At 53.2% G+C, this 24,979-nt stretch overlaps 2 protein-coding genes across 3 annotated transcripts in view; both read left to right on the top strand.

Moving 5' to 3' along the window:
- Positions 1–13,584, top strand: part of ARID3B (AT-rich interaction domain 3B) — a 36,833-nt gene extending 23,249 nt beyond the window's left edge. Inside the window, exons 5-9 of one of the 2 annotated variants that reach the window (XM_030457199.1) lie at positions 4,231–4,414; positions 5,562–5,821; positions 6,021–6,278; positions 8,917–9,015; positions 9,659–13,584. In XM_030457199.1, the coding sequence (XP_030313059.1) occupies positions 4,231–4,414; positions 5,562–5,821; positions 6,021–6,278; positions 8,917–9,015; positions 9,659–9,825 (968 nt within the window). In that variant the 3' untranslated portion in view covers positions 9,826–13,584. The remainder of the gene's footprint in view (positions 1–4,230; positions 4,415–5,561; positions 5,822–6,020; positions 6,279–8,916; positions 9,016–9,658) is intronic. The other variant, XM_030457200.1, reaches the window with a different exon arrangement.
- Positions 13,585–15,932: 2,348 nt separating this feature from the next.
- Positions 15,933–24,965, top strand: CLK3 (CDC like kinase 3). The gene is made up of 13 exons (XM_030457206.1): positions 15,933–16,050; positions 16,433–16,581; positions 18,445–18,655; positions 21,048–21,144; positions 21,466–21,532; positions 22,120–22,236; positions 22,322–22,488; positions 22,650–22,744; positions 23,115–23,244; positions 23,705–23,787; positions 24,089–24,168; positions 24,361–24,451; positions 24,565–24,965. The coding sequence occupies exons 2-13, from the start codon at positions 16,433–16,435 to the stop codon at positions 24,748–24,750; spliced, it is 1,473 nt and encodes a 490-aa protein (XP_030313066.1). The 5' UTR covers positions 15,933–16,050; the 3' UTR covers positions 24,751–24,965.
- Positions 24,966–24,979: the final 14 nt, after the last annotated feature.

Consider the following 24,979-nt stretch of genomic DNA (forward strand, 5'->3'; position numbering starts at 1 on the left):
AGAAGGAGAAGGAGGAGAAGAGGGAGGAGAAGCAGAAGAAGGAGAAGCAGGAGAAGGAAAGGAGAAGAAGGAGAAGGAGAAGGAAAGGAGAAGGAGAAGGAAAGGAGAAGGAGGAGAAGCAGAAGAAGGAAAGAAGAATCAGAAGGAGAAGGAGAAGAAGGAGGAGAAGGAGAAGGAAAGGAGAAGGAGGAGAAGCAGGAGAAGGAGAAGAAGAAGGAGAAGGAAAGGAGAAGGAGGAGAAGCAGAAGGAGAGAGCAGCTCTTGGCAGGAGATCCCCATCAGGGGGAACCTGCAAACCCCTGCAAAAAGAGAGGGCACTTGCTTCTTGTCATCTGGTTAGCAACAGCATGAGGAGCAGCTTTCTGTGTGTAGCTCAGTCCACACCTTCAGGATGAAGTGTAAGGATGAAGAGCAGGGGGAAAAAAAAAAGCCCCCTTGGGCAGAATGCCTGGGTGGTAAGGAAGACATCAGCCCAAAGCTTAGGTCCCTGTCAGCAAGAGGAAGGCTGAGCCCCAGCACCCAGAGAGTTCATTGCCAATAGATGTAGAAAGAGTCATTTGAGGATTATCTGGTGTTTACAGCTTCCTCAGACCCTTCTTAAAGAGCTCTTGAAGGACGAAAATCAAAGAGTTGCTCCTTCTGCCATCCCAGCATAGAGGACATAGGGGACATTGAGGCCCATCCGTGTAACCCTTTAGGTTTCTCTTACAGCTGCCTGAAACAGAAGAGGCTTTTGAGTGGGGTGGGACAGCTTGGCTGCTTCCCCTTGGAGGACAGAGCTGTTAATAGCTACAGCCAGGCTTCCTCTTTATTCCAGAAATCTGAATTGTACTTACAGCTGTGTTTCCCTTCAGAAAACCAGGAGCCCATGGGCTATGGGATGATTCCTCCTCTTCCTTCTTCCAGAGTTTGCCTGCCCTGGACTTTGTCTTCCTGAGGTCTCCCATGCTCATCAGCCATGCATCATCCCTTTCCCACTGGAAACACACTCCTTGTCCTCTCCTTTGGCTGATTCCCTGGAAAGATTGGCCTGTGCTTTCATAGAGGGTTTTACTAAAAGGAAAAAAGGGGTTTACTGAGAAAACCAAGAGAGGATCAAGTGATCTTCCTCCCCCTCTTCCCAAGGCTTCCAGCTCTTTGCAGGCAGAGTCTGGGGAGCATTGCTGAGGGCTGGCAGGACAGAGAGCCTTGCAAGTACAGTAAAATGAGTTTGCCATCAAAAGGCAACAAGTCTTAGGCTGTGCCCCCGGCTCCTGACCTTTCCCTCTGGAATTCTCCCCTCTGACCTCCAGATCATTAATCCTGATGCTGCCAGATGACAGTAATCCATCATGGTCCCTGACAAGCCTTGCCTCAGCACCCAGCCCTCCCAGGACACTCGTTTTGCAGCCTTTCCTCTCCCAGTGCTGGGGGGTTCCAATCAAGACTTGATCTCCTCGGAGCAGGGCTGGGGGAGGAGAGGGCTGGGCCAGCAGCTTTTTTTGCAGGGAGCTCTTCCCATGGAAGATCCAGAGCCCTGGTTACTGCAGTGATGAGCACAGAGCATTTCCCAGCTCTGAACCCCAACTCACTCTCTGCTCACCCCGGGGGAACCTCCTTGGAGTGGAGATGTAAGAAAGCATGGGAGGAAAATGGTTGGAAGTGGTGGAAGTGGAAGGAGGTTTGTCCCTGCTGTAAAATTTCTCAGCCTGCATAAAGAAGCTTTTGAGGGGGGGAGGCAGGAAAAAAAGCTCTGGGTTTTAGTTTCGTTCCTAAAGCTACTAATTTCAGGGCATTTTGGGCTGTGGGGCTTGTTTAAAAGCCAACTTGAGGAAGGGAAGGTGTCAAAGGGGTGGTAACATGAGGTGGGGAGGTCAGATCTTGATTGCTGTTCCTACTCCAGCCATGAGCCAGCTCTCTGGAAATACATTTAAGCCTTTATTTCTCACTGAGGCAGGTAATATTTGTCTCTTTCACAGGGGTTTTGGGATAAATTTCCTCGTGGACTTTTTCAGATTCTGAGATAGGAGAGTCTAGAGCAGAGTTCAGCTGGGTTTAGGAGAAATGCAGTCTGTGAAAAGCAGGAATTTCCTTATGCTTCTCTATTTGCCCCTTGTTTCCCTGAGGAGCCTTCCCCACGACCCTTCCCTTTCACTCCCCATCTGGCCAAAGAGAGCTGGATGAAAGTCCTTCCAGGACAGATTAATGCCATTCCCTAAATTGGATTGGGGAAAAGTGGGTTGCTTTGAGTGTTGTGGGGTTGCTGGAGGAATCATAGAATTGGCTGGGTTGGAAGGGACCTCAGAGATCATCAAGTCCAACCCTGGGGAAGAGGGTCTAGACGTACAGCAAAGGCTTTGTTGGCAGCACAGTGCCACTTAGGACACCCCAGAAATTGCCTTTTGAGGTGGAAAAAGCCACTCCTGGCTCTTCTTAGAGACCTTGGAGATAAATATTTCCCTGCTTTTCATTTGGGGCAGGCTGGGTGTGCCTGGCTACTGTGGCTCAGCTGATGAATGATAACTTCAGGCTGGTAACATGATCACTCCCAGCCCCCTGCCTGTCTGAAACGATGCTGTTAGAATGCTCTTAATCTTTGCAATAACACACGGGGACAAAATGGTGGCTGGGGGAAAAGTGAAGCAAAGTAAGGGCTGCATTTACACAGGCTTAGCTTTTTGGAGAAGCTCCTGGCTTGGGGCAACCAGCTGGGATGGATGGATGGATGGATGGATGGATGGAGGCACAGTTTGGAAATGTTTCTGCTCTCTCTTGTTGTATCTGAAAGGCAGGAAAAGGGTCTGTTGCATTTGGTGAAATTACTCCTTTGTGGGCTTTTCGGGGGGGAGGGCAGGCAAGGGTTTGTTTATACAAGGCAAGGAAAAGAGGATATGATAGATATAAAATGACAGAGCAGGCAGACCAAGCCTGATCAGGTTGCTTTTTATGTTTTCTTACAGTTTCGGAGTTGGTAAAATTGAAGGCAGCCTTTTTAAAGCTGAAGAAGTTTTGGTTTGCTCTCCAGTGTCTCATTAACCTGTGGGAATTGGTACCATGAGCTAATACATAATAGGCTTCCAAAAGAACAGAGGAAAAGGAAAAAAATTACACTTACATGTATAATGAGGACATCTGCAGTGCTGAGCTGAGCTCCTTTTCACTAAACAGAATAAAACCCATTTATAAGGGCCATAAACTGCTCTGCTGCAGGGCATTAACTGAAGCACTGCCTGATGAGCAGTGGCAGAAGCCTCCCCTGTGGGTTGGCTATCCCATAATTGTCCATTACAGCCCTTTGCAGGCTCTCCTTGAAAGGCCAGTGCTGAGCATTGTGGTAGACAGGATACTGACCCCAGTCAGGACAGCTCTTTGATCCAGGACAGTATTTCCTATGCAAAATAAAAGGTTTGCCACGTCAGCATTTTTTTCCCTCCTCTTCCTCTCCTTGCCTAAACCTCATTACTTTGACCTTTCCAAACCCTGCACGCTTCATCCCTTTAAGGTGCTGCTCAAAGGGCACTATCAAGGTAAAAATCCCATTTTCTTGGCTCCCTTCACTGACCAAGCTGAAGAGGAAGGCTGGAGGTGCTTCCTCTGCCTGCCCTCTACTCCTAAGGATAGGGCAGGACCTTGCTCTGGGCTCCAGAAAGTTCTGAGGTGCCTGATGGTCCTGGCAGCTGCCCCCAGGATGCTCAGCTCCATTTGCAGTCTCTTTTTTTTTCACCTTTTTTCCCTGTGAGGAGGGAGGACAGGGCTGAATGTCCTGTGGTGCTCTCCAGTGTCACCCTCTTCTGTCACTGTCCCCAAGCACTACAGGATTACCAGGGAGTAAGGAGCCAAATCCCAGCACCAGGAGCAGGAGCAGCCCCTTCCTGAGCACAAGTGATACAGATTTTATCTGAGATTGCCCTGGAAGCTGATAGAAAATGATTCCTCCTTGCTGCTCCTTCACCCCAGGATTGAGTAGTCCCTACTTCCCCTCCTTCTGTTTCAGAAGTTGCTCTTGGCTGCAGGTTATGATGTGTCTGATAATTGCTTTTGCCTACAGGAAAGGATTTTTTTCCAAAAAGGACGTGCCTGTAGCTCCACTTCTCTGGCTCATTTACTCAGCCGTGGAGAGGCCTCAAGTCAGGCTACAAATAGTTGCCAGAATTTCCTATTAGAAAGAAGATCAATAGCCCCAACCTGGCAGTTTCCTTCCCTCATTTTCTCTCTGACTCCTTGTTTCCTTCCCTGCTGTGTTCCCTGCAGGAACTCCCATCAATCGGATCCCCATCATGGCAAAACAGATCCTGGATCTCTACATGCTCTACAAGCTGGTGACTGAGAAGGGGGGGCTGGTGGAAATCATCAACAAGAAGATCTGGAGGGAGATCACCAAAGGCCTTAACCTGCCCACCTCCATCACCAGCGCCGCCTTCACCCTGCGAACCCAGTACGTCTGGGAGGTCCCAAAGCAGGGATGTGAACACCAACTGAGGGCAAAAGAGGGGCTGGGGTGGAAAAACAGAGACCAAATTCCCCTCTGTGGCCAGGGAGGAGCTAATGACTTTATTATTTATCCCTTCTGCCCCAGGCTTGTGGTTTTCCTGTGCTTTTCCCTCTCGTTTTTCTTCGCAGTGATTCTTCCTGAGCTCCTTCCCCTGCCATCCCTCTCTTCCCCACAATCCCAGTGCTAATGTGCCTTGTTCCCTCTCCATCCTGTGTCTCTCTTGCTTCCTTGGGGCAAAGAGGGTCTTGCTCTGTCTGGGAAGAGCACCTGGCACAAGGAGGGGAGGGAAGGAAGGAGGGGTCTGCTGATTTGTAAGCATCAAGTATCAACCTGATCATTTAGTGCTTGGTAGCACTACTAAATGGGGGAAACTTGCATTTAGCACCCACTTACTGTGAGGGTTGCATTTCTGACCTGCAGCACCTTGCACTGATTGGGCAAGCAAAACAAAACAAAAAAACCCAAACAGCCAAACAAGAAAAAATGAACAAAAAGTAATCAGAGAAAGAATGGTGAAGGTAATCTGACTGAAAAATAAACTGACTAATGAAAGAGGCTACATGTGGCTGTGGAACATATGGAAGGCTGGGCTCTGGGAGTCTGCACCCAGCTCTTGGGTTTCTGGAGGGGTCTTGGAGCCCTTGGGTTGCTCCTTGGCATTTCTCCAGCCTGTGGTCCGAGCAGGCTCTTCCCCTGGAAGTGTTCCCAGCATTTAGTCAGAGCACTCAGGGCTGGTACTGCTCAACACATATGACTTGGGCAAGGGTAATTCTTCCAACTTCCTTCTTTGCATGAAGTGTTCCAGTCCAAGATCTTAATTCCAATCATTTTAGACAGTGCCTTGGTTGGAAAGGAATTCTGGATGATTCTTTTCTGCCACTGTGGGTGCAGGGGTCTGTACCAGTGTGCTTCCCTGGAAACACAGAGTAAACTCTGAGTTTCTTAGGGAGAGCTGTGCCTCACACCCCAACCCCCATCAAACCAGGTGTTGTCTGAGAGTTCCTGAGTGCAGTGGTTGCTGCTGCAGCCTGTAATTTCATGTTTTGTTGAGACACCTGCTTGAGTTTCCCTGTGCTCCCCTCTCCCCCAGGTATATGAAGTACCTGTACGCCTACGAATGTGAGAAGAAATCCCTCAGCTCACCTGCTGAGCTCCAGGCTGCCATCGATGGCAACAGGAGGGAAGGCAGGAGGCCCAGCTACAGCTCCTCTTTGTTCAGCTACTCCCCCACCACCCCGGGGCCTCCTTCCCTCCTCTCTCCCCCCAAGATTCGCTTCCCCATCATCGGCGTCGCGCCGGGCAGCGGGACCAGCAACCCCCGGGTGTCTCCAGCAGCAGCTGTCAGAAAAGGTCAGCTGCTTGTACCAAAATGCAGGGTTTGAGGTGTTGGGGTTTTTTTTCATATTGTCCATCCAGCCTAGTTTGCACTCAGGCAGTGGGACTGGGGTGGCTCAGGGTCTGCAGGATGTTTTGATGGGGGTTTCAGGCTTCGGGTGCTCGCGCGAGGAAGGGCTGTGGGAGGCACTTGAGTGACTCTTCCCTTTTCCAGGTGATGGTGTCCCCCTGACTGTGTCTATGCCAAGTCGTATCGCTGTACCAGTGACCTTGGCTAGCCAGCAGGCAACGGTGGCAGCAAGAACAGCCACCCTGGAGCAGCTGAGGGAGAGGCTGGAGTCGGGAGAGCCTCCGGAGAAGAAGGTCTCCAGGATGTCGGAGGAGGAGCAGCGCCTGGTCCAGCAGGCTCTGCAACGCAACCTCTTCAGCATGGCAAGACAGATCCCCATGAAGGTCAAAATCAATGGCAAGGGTAAGCAGCACCTCTGGAGACACAGAAGGTCTTGGCAGGGACCTGCTCCCGATCCAGGATGTCAGACAGCACAGGCTTGTTGATCTCTCTGGGTAGCAAGGAAAGGTCACCGTCGGGAAGGTGTTAAAATGAAGCTCAGAAACTGCAAGGCTAAACTGCAGCCAGCAGCATTTTGTTAGGTTGTTATTCCCTTCTTCTTGGTACATATCCAGCATCCTCTGAAATCCCAGCCCAAATCCAGAAACACCTTCACTGTGCTCTAAAAGCTCTGCATCCAAGCTGATTACCAGTGTGACCCATACCCATACAAGACCCTCACTCTGAGCTGTTGACCTCCTGTGCTGATCTCAGGGCTCAAGCTCTTCCCTCTCCACAGCCCCTGCACTGGATGGGTTGTTACCAGCTCCAGTTGTCTCTGCAGCAGTTGTCCCTGTAAGGATGGGAAGCACAAGGAGTGGCTGCAATTGCTCTGAGCCACCCACCTGACACCCCTGTGTTTAATGCCTGGTCCTGTGATTCTGCAGTCAACAAGGTGACTTTTAGAGGGGAAGCCCTCTCACAGACCAGATGTTCAGCTTTCCCCTGCTCTCATCTGAGCCTCACACCAGCGTTGTGCTGCAGGGAGTGATTTTCTGTCCTTCCCTGCTCTCAGGAACCCTTTTAATTGATGGTGGAGGTAAAGGCTTTTTCAATGCAGGGAGATGCCCAGCTTTTAGGCATCTTTTGTCAGGTGTGGTGAGAAGACCACAAAGATCTGGGCTTTCAGCAAGTCAGGTGATTTCTACCAACATCTGCTGCGACTTTACACACAGCCTGGGGGCAAAGAACTCCTGGCTAGGCTGGGTTAGAAGGTCAGGTGTAAGCAGCATTCATAGCCTGGGAAGTGCACTCCTGAAATGCTTTGGCAAAGAAGGGGAGTCACCCTGGAAAGGTCACATTGTCACCATCAGAACTGTTATGTACTGGCTTCAAAAGCTGATGAAGTGCTTGTCCTGGGGGCTGCACTTCACTTCACTTCAGCAGAGCCTCAGCAAATTTCAGTCCCGACAGCTGCTTCCTCCAAACCTTTTGATCCATTAAAATTAAAGGTCTCAGAGCCCCTGATTTAATTGTACATTTTGGTTGGTAGGCACAAGGCCAGGCAAGTTTGGCCTGACTCAGAAGAAATGAAAGAGTTGTTCTTGAGGCCTTTGCTGGCAATGCTGGTAAATGTTTTCTTGAGAGACTGGACAGAAACACAGAGCAAAGGGCATGAGCAGGTTCCCTCTGCAGCAGGAGGAGCTTCCTGCAGAGCTGGATGAGGTTGGGACTTCCCATCACAGTTCCTGACAGCTGCACATCCACCTGAATGCCACATTTACATAAATACACCAATAAAACAGCTCCCAAAATAGTGAGGAAAAGAGAATGCAAATATTATCAAGTAGTGTTTGTTCTCACTGTGATTTTTTATTTTTCTTTCCACCCTGAACTTCTTAAATCAAAATGCTAGGAAGAGTTTTAGTCTCCACAAATATAGGCCCCTGAGGGCCCCATACTGTTCCCACCTCTGTTAGGTGACTGGAGATGAGTCTGTCCTGTCTTTCATGCCCCAGTTTTCCAAATTGCAAAATAAAACCTAACACCATGCTCTGTAAAGTGCTTTTCAGAGCTGCTTTTGGAAAGCACCACCTGAGGTTATCACAGCTGGAGAGCAACACCTGGGGTAAATGTTGAGAGAGTGTCCTTAGCAGTCTTTACAGGACTTGCTGTCCCAGCAGAGCTGAAAGGAGCTAAAAAACCTGCATTTTACATGCAGTGTGAGAACCTGAGCAGCCTGCCTGCAGAATCTCTCTCTGTTTTAACAGCCCCATGCCCCAAAACCAACACGGGGGAGCTGGTAACCATGATACAGCTGTGCAAACTCTCAGCTGCATTTACAAGAGCAGAGAAGCAAGCCCACAACCTCAGCTCCTGCTTTCAGATTGCTTAAAGTGGAAGGGGCTTGGGAGTATTGGATATTCCAAGGATGGATATTCCATGGATATTAAGCTCCCCTTAACCATGAGTTCACCCCCTGCTCTGCACTGATGCTTTTAGAACTGTCCAGTGCTGCATAGAAAGTTCTCTCCAGGCTGAGGACAAGGAAAATCATGGATTCCACGTGGAAAATCACAGATTTCATGTGGAAAATCATGGATTACACACGTGTTCTCTAGGGGCAGGCAAAGCAAGTGGTGTTGGGTCTCTGGGGTTGTGTCCCCTCCCTCCAGCAGCCCCTGAAGCTGCTTCACCCCAAGTCCTGCTTAGGGGCAGAGGGCTGGGGAGGTGCTCCCAGGCAGCTGCAAACACAGCCACGACCCAACCCCTTTAAATCTGGTCTTGTCTTGTGTGCTTTTTGGCAGCTTTTTCTTGTGAGGGGGTGTTAGTTTGGCCCCCAAGTCTGTGTGGGGAGGGATTCAAAAATGCCAGCAGGCTCCCAGCCCACGTTTGGTTCACTCCAAAGCCTTTAAACGCCTTTGGAGACATAAAACAGGACTGGTAGCAGCCACGGTGTGAGGGGCCAAAAGGAGGGCTGCACACACCTCTGACCATCCTCTGGCTAGTGCAGGAACCAGGGGAGTTTCCCTCTAACTCTGAATTTCTTCTTTCTTGAAAGAAGACAAACCAGAGGCGGCGGCAGCAGCACTGAACTTGTCACCTAATGGCATTGGGAGCATTAACATGTCGGTGGAAATTAATGGCACAATTTATGCTGGTGAGAAAGAACCACTCCTGGGGATGGGTGGGAGCCAGTCCAGGACCTGGAGAGGAGGGGGGGTTCCTCCTGGGGGTGGTTTTTGCCAGAGCCTGTCTGGCTGAGCAAGTGCAGTGGGAGATGATTCCTGTTCTCTTTGGGTTTGGGTTTTTTTTTTTGGTCCTGGGCAGTCAAGATTAATACCAGTTGGGGGTGTTGATTTTTATAAGTGCTTTTATAAGGAGTATTATTCCTCTTTTCCTGTTGAGGAGTGGCTTTACTGAGCTTCTCCTCAAGCATCTCTGGGAAGCAGGAATCACATTCTTTGGCAAGCAAGAAAGTTGTGCAGGTTGCATTCACGTGTCCTCAGACAGAGCCCGTGGGATGCCTGGCCCTGCAAAGGGGCTTTTGTCCTCCAGAGGCGTTGGAAGACTTTTGGGATCTTTCAGTCCTTTGTGAGCACAACATCCCTGTGACAGAGGCTGCCAGAACAAGTCCCTCCCCATGTCTTGGTTGTCCTTGACCCTTTGATCAGCCCCCAGGGTGTTGTCCTGGCACTGCACCTCTTTCTGCTTGGATGAGGTCTTTGGGGTTGGACAGACTGCTCTTTGCTCTGTGCCCTGTCCTTCTCCTCATCCCAGTCACCTTTCTCTGTGCCTTGCAGGAGTGCTCTTTGCCCAGAAGCCAGTGGTCCATCTCATTGCAGGCTCCAGCACCCAAAGTTCCTGCAGCAGCAGCAGCAGCAGCAGCAGCAGCTCCCACTGCTCTCCCAGCCCTACCTCATCCCGGGGAACTCCCAGTGCAGAGCCCTCCACCAGTTGGTCTCTCTGATGGTTGGCCCAGCCTGCTGTCTCACACTGGCCTCCAGCAGCTCTTCCTCTCTGCTCTGGGCAGGGAGGGAGCCAGGAAGGAGTCACACAGATACCTCATCTCAAGGAACCTGCTTTTGTGGTTGGCCAAGGGCAAGATGATGATGTTGCTGAAACCTTTCCATGCCAGCGAGTTTTTTCTTCATCATCTGTTTGTCCAACCTTTTCCTTTGTTCTCCCCTTTCTTTCCTCCCTTTTGCTTTTTGTTTTTCTCCTCCTCCTCCTCCTCCCAGGGTTTGCTGTGTTCCTGCTGGGGGGTGGGAGGCAGGCCTGGCGTTTTTCAATCAGGGATTGTCTCTAGGAGCTGCAGGTTGAGAGATGGCTGAGATGTCACCAAGGCAGGTGGAAAGAGCTGGGGCAGGGAAACTCCTCCAACCAGTAGCCAACAAGGACTCTTCCACAAAAAACCCTCTGTGTCTTGACAATCCTCAGAGCAGGTGGGGTGCCCCTTGCCTTGCCCCTGGCCTCCCGTGGCTTGTGCTGCAGAAGGCCACGTGGCTGCAGAGCAGCTCAGCTTCCTTGCTTTCCTTCCACAGGCTCTGTCTTGGGCTGGTGTTTCTGTGTCCTCCCCTAGAAGCTTCTGAGCCTCATTCTCTTTCTCCAAGGTCTCAGGAAGAGGGGAAGGACTTCCTCACCACCACGTTTTTACCCACAGAAACTCTCCATCAGCTGCATCCTCCTGCTGGCTGGTGCTGGCCTTTTCCCTACAGTTCCCTTCAACCTTTCAGCCAAGTTTTAGATCCCACTGACCTTGTCTCTCTCTCTCTCCCCTCGAGAACTCATTCCCTGAGGTTTAGCCTGAACTGGCTTGCTGGTTTCATGCTCTGCTCCCCTTGGCACCAAAGTGATGTCCCTTAGGTTGATCCAGGCTTCCTGGAGAGACTTCTCCTGAGCTGGCTTTCAATAACCTCTGGAAGCTCTTCCCATCTGTGTGCTGAGGAAATAAGTGGTGATGTTTGAAACCTGCTCCAGTGGGGCTGGGGGGGTGAGCAGTGTTGCAGTTCATGTGGCAACAGGATCTTTAGTGGCCAGTGGGGTCCTGGTCCTCTTCAAATTGTCCCCAAGCAAAAAGAAAATGTTTCCCTCTCTGGTGTTGCTCTCCTGGGTGGGAGCAGAGAAAAGGAAATTAAGCCCTTCCTCACCCTTCACCCTCAAACCTCCAGTTGAAAGCAAACCAAGGTTGGCCAAGGCTCTCCTGTGACTCAGCCTTTGTGACTCGCAGGAGCTCAGCTCCTGCTCAGGTGGCCTCATCCTGTCCTCTGTCCTCCCCCTGGCTTTCCCCAGCCCAGAGCTCAGGTCTAAAGCACCATTCATCCTGCCCTGGTGACATCCTGCCCATCCTTCAGGCCCAAGTCAGGTTTTTTTGAAGCAGATGAAATACTCAGATATGTACTTGTTGTTGGGTTTTATTTGTTTGTTTGGGTTGGTTTATTTTTAACCTTTCAGGAAGTATTGGCATATCTTATGGCTTGTTTTTTATATGTGGTTTTACTGACATTGCGTTTGGGGGTTTTATTTTTAATTGTATCACCAAAGACAAAAAAAAAAAAGACAAAAAAAAAGACAAAAAAAAAAAAAAAAAAGCTGAGTGAAGGAGGAGTGGCTTCCCTGTCCTCAGCCCAGCAGGAGACAAGCAGAACAGCTTTGTTCTGCTTGTGCCTGACACGGGAGGACAGGTAGAGATAGGAAAAGAGCAGAGGAGTGGCTGCTGGCTTAGCAGATGTGTCCTTGTTGCTGGGTGTCTCCCAGATCACTGTCATTTTTCCAAGCTTGCCTTTAGCAGAGCTGCTCAGTGCAGCTGGGAGATGCTGCAGGCTCCAGGGACAGGGGTGGTTCTGGCCCCGTCCCTCAGGTGAGCAGAGCTGTGGGGAACATTTCTCTCTGCAGGATGCTGTGCTCAGCCTGCCCTGCTCAGCCATTCCCAGAATCCAGGTTTTCCTGGGCTGCTGCTCTGCAGAGCTCCTGTTAAGGCTGGTGTAACCCACGAGTTACACAGGAGGAAGAAGCTCCTGCGTGCCTCTCTGGTTTAGCTTCTCACTATGGCTTGAGTTATCCTGGAGGTGTCAGGGCTGGCTGGGTGGGGATGCTCATGTCCCTGGGTAACTGCTGCTCCCAGAGGTGTCCTCTCTCTCCCTGTTTTTAGCTGGAGTCAGGACCACCCAGCAGGTAGGGGCAAGCCATCCAGCAGCCCTCCATGGCATTTCATCCTTCCAGGCCCAGAGAGGATTTTCCAGACTCTTGAGGCTCGATTCAGATTGGCTTTTCCCTTTTTGTTTGGTTGGTTGGTTTATTTCGGTTTTGTTTTGTTGGTTTTTTATTTTATTTGGGGGTGGGTTTGGGGGCTGTTTCCTGTGAGTGGGACTGAGGGACTTTCTTGCTTTTCTTTATGCTTTCTTCTCTGGTCCTGGGGAGCAGAGGTTAGTAATGGGTGGGTTTTGCTTATGTTATCACATGCTAACATTGTGTTTCCTTGCACAGAAAGGCACTCGAATCACTGAACTGCTAAACAGCTTTGACACTACTACAGAGTATTAATGTTTATAAGCTTTACACAACTAGACTGGAAACAGACAGGGAGTAACCGATTGTTTTGTATCCAATTCAGGGAAAAAGAATCAAGTCGGGATGCGTTACAGATACCTCAGTAAAAACTAAGCTGCAACAATAAACTGGTCCTTTCCCAGTGGGTGCTGGCGAGGACCAGCCCTTCCAGACTGTGAACAGCAGCAACCTGTGAACCCCCAGCCTGGCTTTGACTCTGGCCCTCGGCTCAACCCGAGTTGTGCTGAGCTCCAGGTCTCCTGCTGAGCTCGCTGGGTTTTGGGGACAGACAGGGCTGTGGAAAGCAGCAGCAGGGAGAGGGCAGAGGGGCTGGGGAAGGGCAGGAGGGGTGGTGGGATCCCTCCTCCTCCTCCTCCCCCCAGCTCCACCTCGTTTCACTCGATTGTGTCGTACTCAGGGGTTTTGATGCTGCGGGTAGGACTGTTCCTTGTGGGAAGTGCTCTGCTTGGCAGGGTGGAAAATTCTCTCTCAAACTCCAGCGAAGGTTTTGCAGTGAGCAGCCAAAAAAAAAAAAAAAAAAAATTAAAAAAAAAAAATCCAAAGCCACCCCCCACCCCTCCTTCCCATCCCCTGGCTTGCTTCCCAGCAGCCTCACTGCTTCTGCTCCAGGGGGGAGATTTGCCAGCTGGGTTTGATGCCCACTTCAGGAAAAAAAACAAAACAAACAAATCAAAACCTAAAACAGATCCAAACCTGCTCATCCTCTTCCAGCAGATCCCAATTTGTGCTGGGTAGAAGGCACAAAGATTCTGAGCTGGGAAAAGGGGGGAGAGGTTGACAGGGGGGAGGCTGCACGCTTGCTCAGCTCCCAAAGTGAATGTGAAACGTGTCACACACCAAGTCCCTTTGGCCACTGTGCATGTGTGTGCATGTGCTCCAAACGGATTGGGATCAGATGTTTTTACCAAACAGCTGCAGCAGCCTTGCTACTAGTTTTCTTACCTATTTAAAAAAAAAAAAAATTAAAAATTAAAAAAAAAAAAAATAAAAAACAACAAAGAAAACAAACAAACAAAAAAAAGAAATGTGATAGCCTAGGCGGTGGATAAATACCTCAATGTCTCCTTCCAACAAGTATCTGTATATGTTGTTGTTGGGTTTTTTCTATCTTACACGTTATCTGAATGTTTATATTCCAATAAACTTCTACCTCTTCACACAGTGACCCCCCCACGCGTCCTCTGTGGCCCTGCTCTTTCACTAAACCTGCAGTTAACCATTCCCCACCCCTTTTTTTCATCCCAGGAAAGCATTCCCGGGGGCTGGGTCAGCCCAGATGGGCTCTGGGTCCTGTCCCTTTGTACCCGAGTGGGCAGAAGCTGTGGGGCTGCTCCGTGCCGTGCCAGGTTGGGGGGAAACGCTGCGGTTCCAGGTCGGATGCTGCCTGGGAAACCCTCTCCCATTCAGCCTGACCACTGGGTGGGGAATTTAAGCTACAGAAGGTGGACAGGTTGTCCCCGGTGCTGCAGAAGGGCTCAGGTTGCAGCCCAACCTCTCCCTTGGGCAGGTCCCCTGTCCCCAACACCCTTCCCGTGTCACCGCCTCCTCCCCCTCCGCAGGCAGAGGCCACGCAGCACTTCCTGACAGCTCTGACATTTACACCCCGCCTGACGCTGGTTTGGTTTGTTTGGTTTGGTTTGGTTTTTTCCAGCCACCCAACCAGTTCAGCCCTCGGAGTGGAGCTGATTTCCAGACCTTTTGGGGATTCCGAGGTCCCGGTGTCTCTGTGTCGTGGTTGGCGGGTGCTGGGGTGGATCTGCCCTTCCCCATCCTCCTTTTCCCTGTCCCCCACTCACCCCTCCTGCCCACACCTTGCCCCCCAGCACTAGGGGGAACCCCCCACACACACACACATGGTAGCACAGCCCCCCCATGCTCGGGCACATCCCAGGCATCCTTGCAGGGGGATGGAATGCTTGGAAACAGGCAGCCCAGGGCAGTGCCAGGGTCCCCATCCCTGGACGGGTTTGGAAGCTGTGTGGATGTCACTGATGGGGGTTTGGAAGCTGTGTGGATATCACTCTGATGGGCCATGGGGTTTGGAAGCTGTGTGGATGTCACTGATGGGGGTTTGGAAGCTGTGTGGATGTCACTCTGATGGGGAATGGGGTTTGGAAGCTGTGTGGGTGTCATGCCCCAGGATCCCAGAGCAGCCTGAGTTGCTGCTTGCCTTGCCCACTGGCAGAGCTGTTCCCCAGCCATGGTTCTTCCCCTCCTGCTCACCCCAGCTCCAACTTTTCCCCACTGGAGCTCAGCTGAGATGGCACAAGAGCCCTCCTGCCCTCACCTCTCACCCTCGGGTGCCAGCTGGGGGTGTGGGGTCTGACAGCAGGAGGGGTGCAGACACCCTTAGTGTGTGCTGCCTCGGGATTTATCCACCAGCAGCCTGAAAATCAGAGGTGGGAAGGTGCAGGATTGGGTGCAGGAAGGTGCTGAGAAACCTGGTCTGGGGTGAGGAGGGGGCTTGGTGCCTGCACTTCAGGGAAGCCCTCAGCACCTGAACCCTTGGCTGTGGCTGGAGATGGGTGGGAAGGTCACCCTAACAGCCCCCCACGCTGGTGGTACCTATTGTAACCCACCATCCCCATCACCACCATCACCACCACCATCCCCATCATCACCATCACCACCACCATCACCATCACCACCACCATCCCCATCACCACCATCACCACCATCACCCTCCCACCCTTTCCCCTCAGCCCCAAGGCAGGGGACACCCCCTCACCCCTCCCATCCTCGCAGCTTGGGATGCTCCCTGGTAAGAACAACCACGGGGGGCTCACTGGTGCTGCCCCAACCTTCCATCCGCACGTTTAATTAATTAATTAATGGCAGAGCGGTCTCTAATAAATCAAGGATCATCCTTGGCTGCATGTGCGGAGCACTGGGAGCTCCTTCCTATCCAGGTGGCTCTGCAGCATCCCTGGAGCAGCTCGAGGAGCAGTTCCCGTCCTTGGGAGCAGGGGTCGGGCTGGGAGGGGACGGTCACCTCCCTGCACCCTGGGACAGGAGGAGCGAAGCCCCTCACCCAGCACTGCCCGGTGCTGATCGCTCAAGGAGCAGGAGCCGAACCTCCACGGCCACCTCCTCCCCGCTGCCACCGGGAGGTCCCGGAGGGGACAATGGAGCCTCGGGACCGTTCGGTGCGGAGAGATTGTCCGTGGAACCCGTGGCCATGGTGAGGGTCGTCACGGCGAGGGGGGGTCAGGGTGCGGAACACAGAGGTGAGGGAGAGCGCGGTGAGGAAGGCGGAGGTGAGGATGCTGAGGGCAGGGAGGCGGCGGTGAGGAAGGTTCGGGGAGGGAGGCAGAGCACGGAGAGACGGGAGTGTCCGGAGCGCCCGGGGAGCGCCGGGCAGGGGACATAGTGCCGCCGGGGGTGTCTGTGTCTGTGCGGGGACGGGGACAGGGACAGCCCGGGTCCTGGTCCCGGTCCCGGTCCCGGCGCCGCAGGGGTTAACGCGGCCTCCGGGGCAGCGGCCGGGGCGGAGCCGCTGTGGCCGCGCCGGAAGCGGAAGCGGATCGGGAACGGAAGCGGCTGCGCTGCGGGGCCGGTGGGTCCGGTGGGTCCGGGCCGCAACCGCCGAGGGGCGCGGAGAGGAGCGGAGCGGAGCGGAGGGGCGGTGAGAGCTGCGGGGCTGCCCGGGCGGAGCGCGGCCGGGGGGGCCCGGGAAGGGGAGGGGAGGAGAGGGGAGGAGAGGGGAGGGAGGGAGCGGCCCCGCGCCCAGCCCCGCCCCGCAGCCCCGCAGCCCGTCCCGGCCGCGGCCCTGAGCTCCCCGCTGCCTCCCCCCGGGAAACGGTGGCGGAGGGAGCGGTGGTGCTTGTCCGGGTGATCGCAGGGGCTGTGGGGAACGCGATTGGTAACCGCTCCCCGGGGGAGGTCTCCAGCTTCCCCAGGGCCTTCGGGGGGGTCCCTGCCCGCACCCCTCGGGTCAGGGGGAGTGGGTGTCCCCGTCCCCCTCGGGGCAGCCGATGGTGCGAGTGGGGCCCCTGGTGTCTCCTCAGATGCATCACTGCCGGAGGTACCGCTCCCCGGAGCCGGAGAGCTACCTGGGCCCCCGCTGGAAGAGGAGGCGGTCCCGGAGCAGGGAGTACGAGGGGAGGCTGCGGTACCCCCCCCGCAGGGATCTCTCCAGGAGGTCGCGGTCCAGAAGGTAGGAGCGGGGTTTGGGCTGTGGGAAAGGGAATCTGAGAACCCCCTTCCCCCATCCCGCCGGCGTTTCACAGCTCTGGTTTCCATACTGCCCATCGGCTTGGAGCCTGCGAATCCCAGGGGTGGGAGTGAAGGGGTTAATGAAGCCTCTGTGCTTCCCTCGGGCCGTTCTGCATCTGCCCAAAAGTTCTGCCTAAAAGCAACAAGGGAGGGAGGGAGAACATTCTGCTCTGGGACCACATTCCCCAGTTGTGATGCTGTGGAAGCATTAAAGCCTGGCTCTCCCCACAGCCCCACTCAGGATCCCAATCAGCATCCCAAATCACCTTTAAATAAGGACCCATTTCCCTCAGAAAGGAGCCCCGAGTCCTTAACACACAGGGTTTTACCTTTTCCCTCTCTTGGTGCAGTTCCCCAGAGGCACAGGGAGGTGCTGGGAGCTGTGGTGGGGGTTCTGGAGCAGAGGTGTGAGCTGGGGGGTCCTCACTGCCCTGCTCAGTGGGACCCTGTGGTTCCAGGGGATGAACAGGCACAGCCAGAAGGCAGCAGAGTTAATCTTTACATTTCTGAAATGCTCTGTGGGTTAATTTCCCTTCAAAGCCTGGCTTTTGTTTGCTTGAAGGAGACTGTGAATTGCAGCTGATGCACACAGGGAGCTTTCCCAGGCTTTCATCTGAGGGGTGGTGTAGGGCAGATTGGGGTGGAAAAAGGCTTTTATGAGGTGAAAACCTTCTTGCCCCTTTAGTTTCAGGGCCTCTGAGCCTCCTGCAGGCTTGCTGGTCTCCCCTGTATCTCAAAAATGCCCCCACAACAGTGTGTTTGGAGATGAGTATTGATGTTGGAACAGAGCTGTGGTGGCTTGGATCGTCCTGTGGTGTCCCAGAGCCACTGCTGCATTGGCAGAGAGTTTGAAATTTCATCCCTGGCCCACCAGGGAGATGAACTCCCTGAAAGAGGGCTTCTTGCTTGGTGGGGTGTGATGAAACAAGGCCCGTGGTGGCAGTGCTGTTGTCAGACCAGCTGTGACAGCTGGGGGGGTGCAGGGTGGTCCTGCCTGGGGGGGGCAGAAGCAGCCCATTGCCCACTGGTACCATTTTTGCTGTACAGTTTAAAGAAAGTGCCCCAAAGTGGCTGCCCCAGGAGGGCCCAGCAGAGCAGAGGGCAGAACCTCAGCTCTGGCAGGTGCTCTCAGTTCAGGCAGGGGGTATTTAGAGCTGTGCTCACACAGTGCCTGCCTGAAACTGCCTGTGTGACTCCAGCTGATGAATGCTGACACAGGGGACCTTTGTGTGCTGTCTTCTGGCCCTTCCCCATGTGAAGATGAGCTTGGCCAGAAGTTTTGCTCCTTCCATATCTGCAGCCCTCCGTCGTTGCTAGAAGCATGGGAGCTTGGCTTTACTGCAGGGACCCAGTTTTCTTCCAGCTCTTGCTAATGATCTGTGTGTGTACAGCACAGGCTTGGTGCTCCAGGGACTGCAGGGCCCCTCTGGGGTGGTGACTGGGTCTCAGCTGCTGCCCTGGGGTCTCATTTTTTTTTTGTTTTAACAACTCATGAGAATCCTTCCCAGGGGAGGAGAAACGATGTCAGACAAACACTTGCCTATGGTGGCAGGGGGTGGCTGGGCTGAGGGAGGTGGCTCAGGTGGCGGGGTGGTTTTATTCCTCCTGACTCCTTGAAACGTGGGGGTGCCACAAATTGCAAGCTTTCTCCTCCTTACCTGGGGATTGTGGCTGAGCAGCAGTGTTTGTTTGAGCCCCTGGGGAGGCTGAAGCAGCGAGTGGGGAGCAGGGACACTGGGTTTCAGCAGGACTCTGCCTTCCCTGCTTCTCCAGGCTTAGAAACCCATTTCCCTTTGTGCTGCAGCCACGAGAGGATGCCTTACCACAGGAGGTACAGGCGGGACAGCGATGCCTACAGGTTTGAAGACAGAAGCCCATCCTTTGGAGAGGAATATTACTCCACCCGCTCGCGGAACTGGCGGCGATCCAGAGGCAGGGAGCAGCACAACAGGCCCAGGAAGTACCAGCACCACTGCCGGAAACGCAGGACCAGGTCTTGTAGCAGCACCTCCTCGGTGAGTAGCATCCAGAATGAGCTCAGGGCTGTTGAGGGTTTTTTAACTGCTTTGACCTCCTTTCAGCTCTGGCTGCTCTGGGTGAGTACCTCTGATCCCGTCGTTGCGTGTGCGTCTGTGGAACGTGCAGTCCAAACTTTGTGTCTCCATCCATCAGTGCACTGAAAGTGTTTGTGGCTATTGGTTCTGCCTAGTCCAGCCCTCGTAGCCTGAATACGTGAGGAGACCCAGCTGTGTTCTCCACAGAGGGGATCAGGGAAAGCTTCCAATGGCACAGCCCTGCCGGGCTCAGGAGGAAGAGCCTTGGCCACGGGCCAGCCTAGCTGCTGGGCTGGGGTGTTGTTGGGATTTAAGCCACAGCCAGGGCTTTGCTTCTGCACCCTGCTGCTTGCAGAGGGGGGTTGGTATGCAGCAGTGGGATGGAGCTGCAGGCAGGGGGGTGTGACTGTGTGCAGGATCCCCTGCCAGATGGGATCCATCAGCCTGGTGCTCCGGTGGTGATTAACCCTTGTCCTGCTGTACTCAGATGAAGGCTTCCTTCTCCTGAGGATGCACACATGACCTCTTTGCCTCTTTACACACAAGTATCCCTGGGATTCCAGCTGCTTTGAAAACTTCCCCGTTTTCCACCCTGAAACATAATACTCCTTCCAAGGGTTAACAGGGAATATTTGGAGCTGGGTGGGGAGGCTGGTGCCAGGACCAGGAGTACCCTGGACGTGGTGTGAGGCATCTGACCAAACGCTGCTGCTTCTCTCCTGTAAGGAGCACTCTGTTTGTTTGTTTGTTTGTTTGTTGCTTTTAAATGCAGTGCCAGCTAAATGACCGAGCCCTGATCCCTGCAGTTAGAGCAGGGATCTCTGCATGGCTGGGAACTGCTGGCAGTCTCTTGTTTTCCTCCTTTTATTTCTTTCCAGTTGACTTTTTAGTCTGAGAAAGAGCCAGGGTTAGGATGGGAACCCTCCAGCGCAGTTTCCGTGTGTCTGTGTGTGGGGGGGGGGTTGAGAAGGGGCCGTGCAGGCTGGAGCTGGCCTGAGCCCCACCCTCTGAAGTCTCCCAGCTGTCTCAACTGTCCCCTCTACCTTCTCCTTCGTTTCAGCTGATCTTTTGGGGTTTGGTGGCAGCTCATTATTTCAGAACAGCTGTGGGGGGAGGTGAGGGGCGATAGAAGCCCGATGGAAGCTCGGGTATGGAAACATAGAGCTTTGTGTTAATTTCTTTGGCTGTAGAGATTTTTAAGGCTGAATGGAAAGAGATGAGGAGTTAGGGCAGCTCACTTTGTGGACCCCGGGGTCCTTTCAGGAACATTGGGATGGTTTTCCAGTAGAAGCTGGCAGTAGCAGGACTGAAGGTGACCTCACGCCTTAAGCGGATGCCTGGAGCGGAGCAAAATGCTCCCTGGGGATTCCTTGAACTGTCCTGTTCCTAAAAACCTCCTGGGCTTAAAAATGCATCCTAAGGCTGAAATGCACCAGCAGCCAGTTGGGTGTATGGATTTTGGATCAGCAGGGTGGCTGGTTCTGTCAAGGAGGGAAGGGCTGGCTCGTAGCAGGACACGGCTCCAGGGAGCTGATGGTGTGAGGTGCCCAGGAGCAGGGAGCGAGGGCTGCTCTGGCTTCTACTGGGCAACCTTGTCCAACCTGACAGCTTGTGCTCCCTTCCTCCCGTGTGCCAGTGGAGACAACCAGGCTCTTGTGGCAAAGCCCTTCTCCTTCTCCTCCCTCTGGCAGCACCCTCTGGTGCTGCAGGGGAAGCCGCTGCTCCGTGGGGAACAGTGGTGCCAAGCCAAGCCACCCAGAGCTTCCCACCCCCTGCTTCCCTGCAGGGAAGAGGGGGGGCATTTTCTTTGTGGAGGCTGTTAGAATCATAGAATCACAGAATCACAGAATGGGCTGGGTTGGAAGGGACCTCAGAGATCATCGAGTCCAACCCTTGATCCACTCCTCCCGTGGTTCCCAGCCCATGGCACTCAGTGCCACATCCAGGCTCTTTGGAAATATCTCCAGGGATGAAGAATCCACTACTTCCCTGGGCAGCCCGTTAATTGGCATCCCGTTAATTATAATTAATCAATTAATTATAATTAATTAATACACAAAAATAACAACTAGCCCCTTAGCTAACGAGAGAGCTTTCTTTGACGTGCCTGTAGCTGTTGATGACTTTTTTCTGTTTTGCAAGTTAGTTTCGTGTCTTGACGTGTCCCTTGCACTATATCCCTATCGTTATACATGCTGTGTGCCTTATGAAATGCTGGGATCTGGAAAATCTCAACCACCACCGACGCCACCCTCGTCCTCTCCACCTTTGAATGACAACCCAATGGTGCCTCCGGACCCGCCCTGGGGCGCTGGGCCGTGTGCCGCCGCGGGGGGCGGTGCGGTGCGTACAGAGGAGCCCGCAGAGCAGTAAGCGCAGCAGCAGGAGCGTGGAGGATGACAAGGAAGGCCACCTGGTGTGCAGGATCGGCGATTGGCTCCAGGAGCGATGTACAGACACCTTTTCGTAAAACTTTACCTCTCTACTTCCTATCCCCGTGTTTTAGACACCAGATCTCTCTCATTGTACTGCGAGGGGGGTCTCTAAAAGTGTTTTTGTTGCTTATAAACGGAGCGAGCAAGTAAATTGCCTGAGGCAGACGGTAGAGTTTATAAAGAGTGTAGCAGTGAGAGACTTTTTTTAAAAAAAAAAAAATATTTTTTTTAATTTTTTTTTTTAGTTGTTTTGCCGTTTTATCGCTGTGAGATTTGCAGGACCTCAGCTCCAGCCAGGCCTCTGCAGTTCACACCCACTCCTGTTTTCTCTCCTAGATGAAATTGTCGGCAGCCTTGGCGAAGGCACTTTTGGCAAAGTGGTGGAGTGTGTGGACCACGCCAGGTGAGTGTCCTTCCCTTCCAGGTGAGGGAAGGGACATTGCCTGTTCCTGGTGCAGGCAGCTCACAAGCCTGGCAGGATTGACACTGCCTGTTTTATACTTGGGCCTGGGACTTCACTGGACGAAGCTGCTGTCACACTGTTGCTCCTGTAGGAGTTATTTCAGAAGAAAGGGAAAGCAGAAAGGGGCTTGCTTCATGCCTCAGCCCCCATCAGTCTGCAGTCTTCCCTGTTAAGGGAAGCAGGAGAGTGTATTTAGGGACTGAGCCCTTTTACAGCCCTGCTGTAAAAGCAGTGACCTCCAGCTGAGGGATGGGCCAGGGGAAAGTGACCTCTTAATCTGCTGGGATATTTGTCTTTTTTTGTTTAACCTCTCCTGTGAATACACTTGACCCCTGGCTCTTCCTGACCTCTCTCTCTTCCAGACACCCTGTTTGGCTCTGAGCCACGGGGTCAGCTTAGTCTAGGAGCTGCTGGGCCTCCCCAAGAAATCCTTCCAGCTTGGTTGGGGAGGGCAGGGGGATGCTAGAGGATGTGTGTACATAGGCTTTTACTCCTGTTCCATCCTTTTTTCCTCTTCCTTTTTACAGAGGCAAATCACAGGTGGCACTGAAAATCATAAAAAATGTTGGCAAGTACCGAGAAGCAGCCAGGCTGGAAATTAATGTCCTGAAAAAAATCAAAGAGAAGGACAAAGAGAACAAATTGTAAGTTCCCTCTGGAAGTGGGAGAAGGACTGTTCTGCTGAGTACCCTGACCATGGTTGATCCTGGTGTCTTCCTCTCTGCACAGCTTGTGTGTCCTGATGTCAGACTGGTTCAACTTCCACGGCCACATGTGCATTGCTTTTGAGCTTCTGGGCAAGAACACTTTTGAGTTCCTGAAGGAGAATAACTTCCAGCCATACCCTCTCCCTCAGATCCGGCACATGGCCTACCAGCTCTGCCATGCCTTGAGATGTGAGTCACCCAGGCACAGCCTCACTTGGCCACCGTGGCTCCCCCAGGACGGGTTGGGAGGGAGCTGAGGAGTTGCTTTGGCTGAAGGTTCTGTGGGTCCTCCAGTGCCTGGTTCTTACCTGCATTTTTTTTTTCCTCTTTCCTTTTTGCCACCTGTGCAGTTTTACATGACAACCAGCTGACTCACACCGACCTCAAGCCAGAAAACATCTTGTTTGTTAACTCGGATTTTGACACCCTCTACAATGAGAACAAGGTGGGTTCTGTCCAAAAGAGAAGCAAATAGACCAGGAATAGCAGTAGCCTGCCTCTCCCTCCCTGCAGAAATGGGATCCTCCCTGTTCCATATGTGCCCCACAGGGCCTTCTTTACAATCCTGGTTAGTGGGAACAAACTGGAGGTTGGGCCTCTTCTTTCTGAGCAGCAAAACTGCCTCAGTGGCTCCAATCCGGGGAGCTTTCCGTGACACTCACCTGAGATGTCGAGAGCTCAGAGCTTTGCAGCTCTAATCCTTCCGATTACCAGTGCAGACGTAGCAGTTCTGAGGTCAGAGGGCTCTTCTCCAAGCCCAGCTTAATCCAGAACCAGCTACGAGAAGCACCTAAGGACTTCTGGCTTGCTTGCAGAGCTGTGAGGAGAAATCCATCCGGAACACGAGCATCCGCGTGGCGGACTTTGGGAGCGCGACGTTTGACCACGAGCACCACACCACCATCGTGGCCACACGACACTACCGGCCCCCAGAAGTGATTCTGGGTGAGTGCTGCTGGGCCTTGGGGAGCCTCAGGTGGGTGTAAGGAAGATGATGTGGCAGGGACGTTGGAGGGTGAGGCTGTCTGGAGGAAGAGCAGCTTGAGAGCGCTCTGGTTCTGCCTCGTGGCTTGGGAACAAGCTGCAGTGCTGACTCGGAGGGCCTAAAGGTTGTATGGAAGGTAATGACAGGGAGTGCAGGCCCTGGAGCTGGAGCTGAGGGAGTGGAGGGAAGCCTGAGGAAGTCAGGCAGTGAGCAGATTGGCTCTCAGGGAAGATGGTGTCAGCATCAGCTGAAAGAAACAGAGTCACCTGAGGGGGTGCGAGTCCTCCAGCAGCACCAGGAGGTGCTTGGCTTAACTTCTAGTTCTGTCTTCGTGTAATCCTGGTAGTTTCAGGAAGGAACAAGCAGAAATCTCGTGGGGGACTCGTTGGGAGCACCCAGTGAACTTGCTTCTCTTTGCAGAGCTGGGCTGGGCACAGCCATGTGATGTCTGGAGCACTGGCTGCATCCTGTTCGAGTATTACCGAGGCTTCACGCTCTTCCAGGTAGGGCCCTTGCACGAGGCACTGCTCTGCCCTACAGCCCCTGCTTGAAGGGAAAGGCAGGGGGGGCACCAGAAATTAGAAGCAGAGTTTGAAAATAAGCCCAGGAGGCTGAGGGTTCGAGTGCTCATGCTGGAAGGAGAAGGTTCAGACCTTTCTTCACTCTGTGGAGATCAGAAAAAAATCCAGAGAGGAAATAGGAGCTGCATCACCCCTGCTGGAGGCTTCTCTTCCTCTTGATGCCCTCTTTGTCATCAAACCTCCAAGTTCTGAATTAAGGCATCGTTGCTGTTTTCCTTTGCAGACCCATGAGAATCGTGAGCATCTTGTCATGATGGAAAAAATCCTTGGGCCCATTCCATCTCACATGATCCACAAAACTCGGTAAGAACCTCCTGAGACAGGCCAGGATGTTTCCCTGGCTACCAATCCTCTGCCTTTGCAGTGGGTCTCACCCAGGTGGGTGCAGCTTTGCTGGGAGGTCTGTTGGTGGGCCTGATGGTTGTTGGGTGTAGGGGCAGAAATCACAGGGTTAGGTGGCTTGTTGCACTGCTCACCACCACCTTTCCTCTCCAGGAAGCAGAAATATTTCCACAATGGGAACCTGGTGTGGGATGAGAACACTTCTGATGGGAGATACGTCCAAGAGAACTGCAAACCCCTGCGGGTAGGTGCTGCCCCAGGGCTGCTGGAGAGTTGGCTGCCTTGGGGTTCCCTTCCCTTCCCAACAGGAGGGCTCCAGTCCCTGCACCCTTCTCTCTGACCCCCCTGCTCTTTCAGACGTACATGCTGCACGACTCCCTGGAGCACGCCCAGCTCTTTGACCTGATGAGGAGGATGTTGGAATTCGACCCTTCCCGTCGGATCACGTTTTCAGAAGCCCTCCTGCATCCCTTCTTTGCTGGGCTCTCGGCAGAGGAAAGGATGCTGTGTGGGAGAGGTGCCAGCAGGGACCTCAGCAGATGACAGAGGGGCCGGGGCTGTGCCTGCTGCTGGATTTGTACAGACGGGAGGGGTCTGGGCTCTGCGGGTCAGCCCCCAGCACTCTCTGAGCTGGGAGGGGCTGGGGCCCTGCACCAAGGACTCTGGGGAGGAGAAGGGGGAAGAACAGCTACGCTGGGAAGCACAGATTTGTTTATTTATATGTTGTAAAGTTAAAATAAAGTGTTTCTTATTGTTTGATACTTCCGGCGTG

This window comes from Calypte anna, chromosome 10 (genome assembly GCF_003957555.1).
Source record: "Calypte anna isolate BGI_N300 chromosome 10, bCalAnn1_v1.p, whole genome shotgun sequence".
Classification (NCBI taxonomy): Eukaryota; Metazoa; Chordata; class Aves; order Apodiformes; family Trochilidae; genus Calypte; species Calypte anna.